Source organism: Strix uralensis, chromosome 2 (assembly GCF_047716275.1).
Source record: "Strix uralensis isolate ZFMK-TIS-50842 chromosome 2, bStrUra1, whole genome shotgun sequence".
Classification (NCBI taxonomy): Eukaryota; Metazoa; Chordata; class Aves; order Strigiformes; family Strigidae; genus Strix; species Strix uralensis.
In genome coordinates this window covers 78484567-78496864 of record NC_133973.1, presented here as the reverse complement: position 1 = coordinate 78496864, position 12298 = coordinate 78484567, and the positions used below count along the sequence as shown (strand labels likewise).

Genomic DNA, 12298 nt, shown 5'->3' with positions numbered 1-12298 from the left:
TTTTTCTCTCTTCTGGATCTTATCGGCTGAAAAAGGAAAGACACTGAAAGTCTGTCTACATAAAATGCATGCAAATAAACCTCTACTTAATGCATGGAGCTTGTGTAGGATTAGAAGGGAACCTAGATGATATTTTTAAAGAAAAAAAAATCAAAATACATTTTGGATAAAATATAAATTAATTAAAACAAAATAAACTTTTGAACAGATTTCTTCTTGATTACAGAAGATGCAAATTATACTTCAATGCATTTTAACTTGGACAGAGATTTATATTTTAAAAGCATTATGCATATTCAGTTTTATATGAGTGGGCTTTAAGATTCTTTAAAATCCATGAAGAAGCGGTATTATTGAAAAAGTAACCACAGAGCCCAAGTCACTTTTGTACCTACTTTTATAAAGGCAGCAAGGCTATGGTTTGCATTTTTTGAAGCCTCTGGATTGTCCTTGTACTTCTGAGTGATGTGTGGCATTAGCATATTAACAACTGTTTCAACTGCATGATGAAAGGAAGCTGAAAATCTCTGGTTTCGCAACAGCTAGAACAAATTCAGATACAATATTTAGTATAGTTTATAACACTAAAATCAGAAAATTTACTTTAGATAAGATATAGATAATCTGACAGGGAGAGGGGAGACAAAGAAAGTTTTTAAATTTTCTCATTTGTCATTATAATAATATTTCCTTTAAATTCAAGAGTTCCGTGAAATTTGTAGACTGAGGGGAAGAAAAAGAGCATTTGGTTAAAAGAAAATATTACAACATGCACTAACATCTGTTATTAAAATTCAAGCAAGGCAGTCTTTGATGACAAAAACACATGTGTAAAAGTTTGTAAGTGTAATGCATTAATATTTTTCTATACTACACTAAACTTGACGACAGAAGCTATGAATAAAAGGGCATCCTTTAACTTTAGCTATCTTCCTTTCCAAAGCAGATACCAACCGGCTCACATATAGTAACTGCATTATCAGACTCTCTTTTCTGTCTTGACAAAAAAACCCAGTTTTTGCTGTTCTGTAACTATCTTTTTAATAACTCCTTTGCCTTTTGCCATTGTGGAAATTCTCACTGATGTTTCTTTCTTTTTCTTGCTCATCAGCAACTTCAAATCTCAGCTCTTCCAGGCTTCAGAATCTTACTCTCCATGTTTTTAAGTTTCCACTGTTTTTTTCTTTGGTTTAGGTAGTTTGCCATTAGCTTAAAAGATTTCATCTACGTTCACGATTTCCTTCTTTCCATTTACTATCTATACTATCTTCATCAATGATTCTGTACATTCTGACCAGTATTGGTCAGTAAATTCTCTTCAGCTTTTTGGCACTGCAGAGCCTCTTGCATTTCCCTACATCTTACAATCGTCAATAAAGATTTTGTCTTTTGCCTGAAGGGACTTAGTCATGGTGAGGCTGAAGAGGTTGATATTGACAAAAACTGTTTCAACTGTACAGTCATTATGTCATTTTTTTCTGAAGACAAATCAAAATATCCAAGTGTTCTGAATATTTTGTTATTTATATAGTTTTTTGAACTATATTGAATACACCATTCTTAGGCAGAACAAGTCATTGTCAAGGTCCTGCATAAATCGATGATTACGCAATTTGCTCCCTTTGTGTTTGAACTGTGCTCTAAAGTCTCTAGTTCTATTTTTCAAAAAATAGATATTAAGGTTGAAAAAGATCCCTGTATAAATATCAACTGTATTCATTAATGAAATAACAATTAAAAATTAAAAATTCTGTTGGTGGGTATGCCAGTCAGTGTCCTATGATATTCTTGTAACTCAGTCCTTGTTGGACAGTAATTAAATATTTTTTAAAATACTACAAAATTCTTACTATAAAAATAATTTTGCTGCACCCAGAAATGCATCTTCTTATCAGATCTCATAAGTAGGAAGTATCTGAACGCATGTTCCATTTATTACTTTACCCAGTAAGACAGAAAAAAGCTAGCAAAATGGTTTAAGGGGCTTGTAAATCAAGAAGCAATGTTTAGGAATGAGGATACATGCAAACAAGAGGTGAGTTCTGCTCCTTTTTCTTTCATGCTACAGCGAAGATGACAATGAGGTCTGTTCTAAAAGTGGAAACATCTTTTTTAACATGAAATATAGAGACAACAACAAAAATCTGTCAAAATTCCCCCCAGTAGTTTATAAGCTACAAACCTTACTTCATGTTATTGCAGGGGAAGGATAATAAAGAACTGCAGTTCAGGTGATATACAGCAAAGTACTAGAACCTAAGGTGTATGTTAAAAGAATTTGTTTCCTTTGTACAATTGAACAGTTCATATTTGGGGGTTGCTTTTGAAGATAGTATTAAAAAGAAACAAAATATTAACACGAAATGAATGGGGTTCCTATACAAGTATACCTAGCGTGCAGAACACTCAGTAGAGTGGGACATCAATAGAAACCAGACAGGTATTTTCCAGTATCAATCTTAGGGTTTTGGCAGTGGTGGTGTTTGGTTTGAGGTCTTTCCCCCTCTTCAGGTAGAACTACTGCACACTTTTAGTGTCCTAACAAAAAAAGTGGCAACATTTTGGTTTTTTCAGTGCTGCATAAGAAAATCTATTCATGAACTGTTATCATCTTAGAAAGATTTATGGCTACAGAACTTACTAACTTAGTCTATAAGAATAACCCACTGTGCATCCTTATTTTCTGAAATAAAATGGGGTCTCTTACAGAATTAAAAGTGCCATCATTATTTAGATCACGTTTTTCTGGTTTATCTACTTCTTCCTGGCAACTTGGAATCATAAAGAAAACGCAACCAGCAATTAGTACTTTCTTTGAAGAGTCATGCTCTGTCCATACTCAGTATTTTCGCAGCCCAACTTCTACAAAATGTGTGTTTACAATTCCGCTGTTAAGAAGTAGAGCAAACATTCATTAAAATGAAATTATATAAATTTTTAGCTTACATAAAGAATTTTGTAGGGTGGAAAGATTACTTAAAATCAATAAGATTTTTTCAGAATTTATATGATTCTATAACCCCATGTAATAACCAAAATTTGATACAAGTTGATGTAAAATATCACTTAAACAAAGGTCATAATCCCTAGACCAATATTCAGGAAGATAAACATACATTGAACTGTCTCCTGCCTACATCTTTTGGTGCATTTTAATGAAAATCCTAAGCTTACTGATAACAACCCTTAGAAATCGATCTTAGAAGACCAGTTTGTACTGCATATAATTTATAGCATATAAATCACAAAATGAACTGCTCAGTCGTTCAAGTACAACAAACCTGAGGCCATTAGGTCTCAGCTACTGGTTATTACTATCAAAAAATAGAAAATCATCAGTGCCTTCTCTAATACTTCCTTAGGTCACTTAGACAAAAAGATGGGGGTCTTTCTGAGCAACAGTAATCGTTATGCCTTCTCCAATTCACACCATATTTCCATAACACTAGGTAATCAGATCAGTCTCAGACATCTGTAACTGACACACTGTGTCTTTACCAATGTTGTTTTCCCCAAAATGAAAATCTTGTTTAATTGAATTTGTTCCTCAGACGTACATGCTGGTGCTCTCCAAATATAATTTATTATTAGGATTATATGGCTCGGTAAAGACATATTAATTTTGAGCAGATGAGTCAGTATAGTACTTGTGGAGAAAAAAAAAAATATTAAAAATAATAAAAAAATTTTTTTTAAATATCAAGAACTAGTAGTAACATGAATGCTCATCAATGGTAGTATATCATACTATACAAGAGGTGCAGATTATATGGGAGAGGATACTAAAAACATGGACATTGAAAAGTAAACTGCATTAGTTTTTTTATGTTTACACAGACTCCTGCTTTAAAAAAGATTATATTCTACTGTACTTATTTTATCCACCATCTGATCTCAATTTAAAAATGTAATCCCTATTGTAAGGAAGTTATAATTACAATTAAGGAAATGGCTTTGCATGACAGCAAGTTAGTGGTTTCTTTGAAGTTTTTTTTAAATCAGTATGCTGTTTCCAAACTTGTGAGGACTTCTGTAGGTTTGTTAAAAATCAGGAAAAAATATATAAACTTTGTTTAGCCAAGCAAAACCAGCATGTTGTTGTTTTTCAGAGTATCACCTACCAAATCCAGCAGAAAACTTCCTCAAGCTATACAAGTTTCACACACACACACCATGTTTTGAAAACCTTGCCCAGATGCACCACATTCTGTAATTAGAAAAACTGTATCCTTCCCACAGAGCTGAACACTGTAAACTAAAAAGTACTGCTAGTGCTGTTAGGTAAGTACTGAAACCAACAAAAATTCTTTTACTTTTTTTACTTTTTTTTTAACCATTTTTAAATTAGAACATTTTAATTAAATTCCAGAAGACCCTAGAAAATTTCAGCTTTAAATAAGAAGCAGTATTTTCTGCTTTATAAGATTATACTTTTGTTTCAGTTGAATTGATTGAATTAATACAATTAAATTAACTGATTGTAATAAGCTCAAAATAGTGGGATGAAATAAGAAATACTCCATTCACAGAGTAAATAGAAGCACAAACTCCTTCCTCGAGGAACATCAAATCAATAATGGAAATTTAAGTTTAAAGATCCTGAATTATTTGAACAGATATTATGAAACAGAAAAAAGTGAAGAACAGAAAAAAGTCTATCTGAATATCTTTTTCTTACTTTGGTTTGAATTAACAGTAGTTTTTACTGATTAGAGGTAGAAAAAGTTGTAAGTCTTTTCTTTTTGCTAGAAATTTTAAGGAATTCCCAAACAGCTGATCAGTTAAAACAATGAAGAAGTTTGACATCTTAAATTCAAAAGGATACACTGCACTACGTGCACAGCAAACCCTTTGTGCACATATTTGCATTCTAAAAACTCCTAAACAAATGGTAGCTGTCACACCTCCCTAGATAGTTTAAGAAGCTAGAGATAAAAGCTTGCTTTCTTCCATGCTTCAGAAGACACTTAAATCTGTAGTACTAGTACGATGTAAATACCCAACTTCCCCCCATCCCCTTAAACTAAAAGGCCTATTTCTAGATTAAACAGACTACAAATACCAGGTAAAGGTTTATGTCCATATACTAGAGTGCATCAGGTTGTTTTTGCACAAACAACAATTGCCTAGCCCATTTTTTAATAAAAATCTGACAATAAAGGTTTCAGAATTTCCAGAACCGTTGTTTCAATTAAAAAATGAGCTTTTATTGAAACAAAATTATTTCATCCTTTCTTTTTAGTAAAAGAAAGGAGATCACTCTCTTTATGAGATTTTAAACGGAGACAACTCCCTTATATAAAAAGGCAACACAGCATCTAGCATCTCATGACTCTATAAGCAAAAATTTGAGGTCCTCTTCAAATGCAAAACAACAGGATGAAGTCAGATATTCTTTGCGGATTTTATCTACTCATAGAAACAAGTCAGAATAAAACACAGCTGGGCAGATTGAGGTGGGGGAAAGTTAAGCTTAAAATACACAACCGATTTTGCGACTAAATGAGGAGCCTCACAAACTGACTGAGCTCCTCCTGCATTCCAGAGCAGTGGGAAAAATAGTTAAGCATGTTACAGATTTTTCTCCTTAGTTAATTCAGATTGTTAAAAAAAAAATCTTCATATTTCTACAAAGGGTGCAATGCTAAAGACTGGTATCTTTATTGCATGATGTATTTCAGTAGAATGCATAGTTCAACTTGAATCCATAAATCATGTTCTTCCTCCCTATTATTAGGATATTCTGCAAATTATGTATCAGTGCTGAAATGAGCCCAGTTCAATACTGTATTAAGGCAGATTTTTTTTTATTGTACTACTAGATAACAGTCAGTGTGGTAATATGATTTAATCCTAACAAAAGTAAACCAGTAACATGGAACAGGAAAACATTTTTAGTCTGTATTAGTATTCTAAGAAAAAGTGATGGATACTAGGATTTGGACATCAAACATGTTACTTCAGAGAATATTTAATGATGAAAAATTCATTTGACCAATTAAGACATGGAGTTCACATGCTTCTTAAATGAAAAATGAACCATTAACTTCTTTAAAGATTAAATCTATTGAAATAGAAAAGTCCAGTCACTTAAAGTAAGCTGAACTGAGACTCAAACTCTACTGAACATACCACAGCAGAACAGTATTAAATGTAACACTCTAAAGCTTTTTTCCTGATCACTGTTCAATTATTTTTTTCCCCCATGTACTTCAGATTTCCAGTTATGTTCTAAATACACAGTGAAAATACTGATAAAGATTTCAGAATAACCTGGTATGTTGCTCAGCTGGGACTATTGTGCATTGAAACTTTACTGTCAAGACTTGTTTGAATTCAGAAGTAAACTAAAAAGCTGTCATTAATGTAAGAAAAATACTGTTTATAGGCCAAGCTGGCAGAAAAGTGTCTGTTTGTAAAATTCTAGCATTCTCCTTCCAGCATAGGAAATAACACAAAATTAAATACTGACACTTCTTACTGCATACAGAATGACTGTTAACTGCATGATTCACTGTTCTCAATGTCATTTTTTAATCACAGCTACTGTACTGCTCGGGAAAAACATTTTTGTCTAGTACAAGTCCACAGTGTTATCTATTGCTTCCAGCTTCATTGTATCATAAGTATTAAGAAAACTTACTAGAGAGTCTGATGATTTACACAGACTGCTCTACTGTATGGATTTTAAGGGGTTCCTATCTTTTTACAGTAATGTTGAATCTAGCCCTGTTGTTTTTTCCATCTAATATCTTAACTGATTTCTCCTGCTGCTTCGCTCTTTCCCTTCTTTCCTTATAAACTTATTATACAGAAATCATAGACATGTATATCTAAAACTTTTTTTTCTAATATGCAATAAAAATAGGTGATTGGAGAAATATGAGACTATACAAATTCTCTTTAGATTTTTTTTTTTGCAAGAGTTGACATACCTTCACTTTAGAGTTTTCTATCAAATGCTGAGCCATTGATTTTATCAGAACTTCGAAGAAAAACCATGAATACTGCAGAGAAAAGAAAACATTCCATAAAATTGCCACATGCATTCAACAACTATTTCAATACAATTAGTTCCTATTCTTCAGTTACAACTAGATAAGAACATACAGTAAAAAGTGTAGTTTGATATATACCTTAAGTAGCTTGTTGCTTGTAAGGAAGTCAGCAGATGGCTTTAAAATTGTTGTCATGGACTTTGTCAATTCTTCATGTACTGTCTTATATTCAGAAGCAACATAGGGTTCAGCTTTATAAGCATACTTTGGGAGAAAACCAGAATATAATATGAAACCATGACATAATATGAAATAACTGAAATTAAACAGATGCAACTAAATTTAGATATATTCTTTTTAAAGAAATAAAAAATGGAAACATTTAATTTACTTTTACCTACCTTGACATAAGATCTCAGGTAGCTATCCAAGCCTTCTTCATGACACTGAGCAACAATATGGATAATAACCCTAAACAGAAGTCAGAAACCAAGTAAGCCTACAAAGAAAGCTGTGATTGCAATAGCAAAGATGCTACCCAGTCATCACTTAAACTCTATGAAGCACTTAAAATTCTTTACCTTGTCACATTGACTGCAACTTCCTCCTGAGTTGCTCTAGTGAGAACTCTGAACAACTGATTTAGAACCGTTGGTAGGAAAGCTATCATCACATGGCCTTCCATAGCATGAAGGCTCTAAAAGAAAGCAGTAATACTGTCACTCCCTTGAAAAAATGGCATTTAAATCACAAGTTCTGAAATGACAAAGTTTACTGCAAGTCTTTTTGCAAAAATACACACTGCTTGCACTATTTGGTGTTAATTACCTGAAATACTGCACAGAACGCAATTGAGAATAGCTTTCAGCATAAATATTTAGTAAATATTTTCTACATTAAGGTAAACTAGGGATAAAAATTGGGTTTTATTAAAAGCATTTTAGAATTAGTTACTTGTACTTCTCCTTTAAAATGCAACTAGTAATGTTTCAATGAAAAGACTACCTGTGTATACCACAGCAAGCTGACACTCTGGTATACTTTGCCATTTCATCTACCAGTGCAGACATTTAGCAAACAGAAGTTCCACAAAAACATACAGACTGCTTACCCGTGGTAAGTGCAATACTAGTTATACTAGTTACTGAAAAACAATAAGCTAATATGTTACAAACCAGAATGAACTAAAATTCCTAACTACCTAACGCTGGAGACAGTGAATTACTGACCACTCAACTTCTCCATGATATGCCTTTGCATTCCATCACATACAAAAGATATTATAGACATGACCACCCTGACATAAAAGGCAGTACATTGTTTTATACCACAAGAGCCCCTGGAGTTAAAGGGAGTTTGACAAAACATTGCTGAACATGCATGCAGACAACACATTTCAAACATTTCCATTAAGTGGTGAGTAGCTGTCTTGTCTCTGAATGTTTGCCTGTATGCACATTCACACTATTTGACTCAAAACAGTCTTCCTTCCTATGTGATCTGTGATTTTTCTTGAAAACAAGAGTCATACCCTACAGCATCTCTTCTATAAGCCTTGAGTGTCAGAGCATTGGGTAAACATGCAAATGGAACTTCAACTCACACTTTTGTCCAGGATGCAGGCATTTTTTGGTAAAGGTGGTGTTTTAAGTAGGACTCTGAAGAGGACTCATAACCCAACATCTGATGCCTTTGAGTATTCGATTACACAGACTGCCAGAAGTAGCTGTGCCCTTTGATCTCTCAGGCAGTAAAGGAGGTAACTACAAGCAGATACCTCAACTTATGAGATGCTAAGTGATGTCTGGGCTCATGAAACATGAAGGAGAGCATACCAACATCTTGAGCCAGGTGAGACTCAGAAAACCCTTAATTAAGGAGGGCAAGAGCAGAAAGAGAGAGCAGGAGAACACTTGTCAGGTTCAGTAACCCAAGCTACAGTGTGCCAGTAGCACACTGACTTTGTGGAGAGAAGTAAATCCTAAGTATTTAAATGTGTCATTGCCATTATAGCATAGACATTAGCTGCAGGAAACTGTCACCAGCGAACTGAAATGTTGATCTTTAAAGAACATTTAGCACTCAGGCTGGCCAAGTGTGTCACAGGCAGGTACAGGCTGACACACAAAAGGCAAGCTCTCAATATAGAAAAATAAAAAGTATTTGGGTCCCTGTAAGGCCTAGCTAGACAGGAATTTGGCCCAATGGAATTGAGAATAGCTATAATTTGTAGTTGACATAGAAGATAGCATTTGTTTTCTGTTACCATGAAGTGAGGCAATAAAGTCCATATGATGTGCTAATCTAGTGGTGTGGAACATGTTCACGCTGTGTGGTGAAGGTGTTCTGGTGTTTGACAACAATCAAGAGTTACAAAGAGGCCCTGCAGTTGCATTATTTTGTCACAGGGATTTCAGCAAGACATGGGTCTTGTCACTGAATGTAAAGATTTTGCTAATGTGGAATTAATATAAATATAAATAAATTGTTTAAGCAAAGGAATAAGCTACCCAAATATATTACAGTATATGTGATCATATACAACTGAAGTAAATTATGTGATCTGGGAGTGATCTGCAGAAGTGTTCTTTTGAGCTTTCCCTAAAATGATACTTTAATATCTGATGGTCACTGTGTTCTACCAGCCTAACGAGAATTCTGAGTATCAAGAAGAGGATCAAACCTTTGATTCCAGCCAACCATCATTTTTGACAGTCAGCGGATAGCAGGATAAATCTGCAATTGCCATGCTAGACCCTGGAAGAGATTTTGATTATATCAGATTCAAGTAGAGCTCTGGCAAGCTTAAGAAACAGTGGGATTTCTCATACTGCTGTGAATCCTGATGAGTGAAACAGGTCAGAAAGTGACTGAGGGTATTTTACAACTTCAGAACCTGAGGTAAGAATCAAACAGCTGCCCACAAGGTACAAGGTCATTCCATTCCTCATAACATGAACAGTAACTGCTTCCAGGACCCTGGTAAAGAGGCTCTCCATGATGTGTGAACTGATTTTTTAGTAGCAGTGATTCAGACTTTTCATGTATGCAGAGATCTTAGCAATAATGGTTCTTTTCATGTAACATCTGACTGTTTCTCAGAACAACTGTTTTATATTACAGCACCAGAAAAAGCAAATTATTGATTATGTTCAGGTGAAACACCAGAAAGACATTCAATTCCCCGAGGTCCAGTATGGGCAACAATCCTCCTTCTTGATACCAGAAAACATCTGCCATTTTCTCTGGCATCTCAAGAAGTAGGAAGGTGACACCCCTTGAATAAAGATGATGGAAATGATGCTGACAATTTTAAAGAGCTTCAGTGAGCCACAGGTCAGACTCCAAGACCTCTAATTCATGATGACAGATACTCAGAACATACCATCTTTATTATACAGAGATAAAAAAGAGAGGTTAAGTCCAATGATAAAGGTTCAGTGTCCCAGCTGATCTCAAAACCACAACCAGAGGACAAGAAGGCAAAGCTGCATCAGTGAGAAAAATTTCATTTATGACTAGGACATCTAAAAACCTCGATTACTCCTTTGTGTTTTGATAGAACATGGGAGGAAATTGAATAGCAATAACTTAAATCCCTTGCCAGAAAAGTACAAACAGTAGGAAGTGAGATGTAAAGAGGTTCCCTTCTTCAAACAGAAATCTCAGACAGCAGGACCACTATCTCCCAAGAAGGATTATTTGGGGGAAAATAGAATAATCCCCTTGGCCTCGAGGCAAGATGAAACACACTTCTCCTCCTTCTCCTCTTCTGTCTCTATTGGAGAGATTTGTTCAGGGCACAAACCACATATACACAGTTAGAAAGACTCTATATTTTGAAAACTGCCACAATGGCAGAGGATTTGAAAGTGTTGTATCAGGGAGGGATTCTGGACACAAGATGTCTCTAACTGCAGTACGGCCTCTTGATAGTGCAGAGTGCTGACTTTTAAAGCCAAAACACTACCAGGCTTAGTGCTAGTGCCATCTAATTGGGGACTACGTGGTACAACTACTGCTGCAGAAAGCAGTGGAAATAAGTACAGCTCCAGATGTAAAATTATCATGGAACTTGAAACAGATACTTTGAGAAACACAGAGAAATGACATCTTATATCAAAAGAAGAATGTCAGTAGCAGAAGCCCAAGTAAGAGGCATCTCTAGTGACTCATTCTAAGTAACCAGGCAACAATGAATTTCAGCTACAAGACTATTTGTTCTTAGCCTTACTCTTCTGATGTGAAGCTATTATGGCCAGAATCCCTTCTAAAGGGTTGTACTATTGTCATATGCTTTACCAGCACGTTTTGGGATTGCAAAATTTCAAAATGATAAGGACAAATAGAAGACTGAGAAACAGGTCTGTCAGTAAAAAAATCCCCACTATTTCCAAATATACTTATTCCATCTTCCTGCTGTTAATATATTGTGTCCTGTTTCGTACCAAGTTGATCACAGAAGTTTTGGGACAAGGAAGATGACTCAGAGACATGGTTTTGACATAACTGAGGTCACAAAGCAAGTCCAGTTCAGAAGTGTGCCACATTCAGTAGTTCTTATTTAAATGTCTTGAGTAGACACCTCAGTTCTATTAATTGATGGTATTCAATTCCAATAAACTCTGTTGTGCCTAAGAAACTCAGGAGTTACTTGTGAAACCTTACATAGATTTTTAAGGCAACTGAATTTTGGGTGTCATAATAAAAATCTGGTCTACTTGGTTAAGACAAAATTGCTCTGGAAACCATACACTCTATTGATCTAATCCTGAAAGAGAACTGTAGACATGACAATGATCACCTCCTAAGCAAAATTTTAGAAAAATCAAGTCATCATTCCTTACCACTCCGATGTGCAGTTCAACTGGATTATTTTGACAAACAAAGCCACTAGTGTTTCAAAATTTTCACTCATAAGGCTGACCAATACTGTCTCATTATTTACTCATGGTTTCCTCTTACACTGCAATTCTAAATTTAACTAGGACAGGAAGTATCTTTTTGTTCTTTTTATACTGTATATTCCATTAATGAGACCTAGAAAATGTCTGAAGTGCCTAGATTTTGCAAAAGTATAAACAAATATTATAATCTGTTATTATTCACTGACATTTTGTACCTTAAGATATTTTACAAGATCAGTTCCTAGTGCACGAGCTCCTGACTCTGTTTTCTGACAGTACTGAAAAAAATTATGCAAGTGCTGGTCCTGTCAAAAACAAAAAGAACAAGAAATTAAGCAATATCTAACATTACTATCCATAATCCAAAACAGAACATATGACAAATATTTCTAT

General features: G+C 34.6%; 1 protein-coding gene across 15 annotated transcripts in view; it reads right to left on the bottom strand.

Annotated features, from left to right (window-relative positions):
* DOCK9 (dedicator of cytokinesis 9) overlaps positions 1-12298 on the bottom strand; it is a 136402-nt gene that overhangs the window by 51824 nt on the left and 72280 nt on the right. For all 15 annotated transcript variants that reach the window (XM_074859371.1, XM_074859384.1, XM_074859374.1 and 12 more), the window contains 6 exons: positions 12121-12210; positions 7580-7695; positions 7400-7469; positions 7137-7262; positions 6936-7007; positions 396-542 (listed from right to left, as the gene is read on the bottom strand). In XM_074859371.1, coding sequence (XP_074715472.1) covers positions 396-542; positions 6936-7007; positions 7137-7262; positions 7400-7469; positions 7580-7695; positions 12121-12210 — 621 coding nt within the window. The remainder of the gene's footprint in view (positions 1-395; positions 543-6935; positions 7008-7136; positions 7263-7399; positions 7470-7579; positions 7696-12120; positions 12211-12298) is intronic.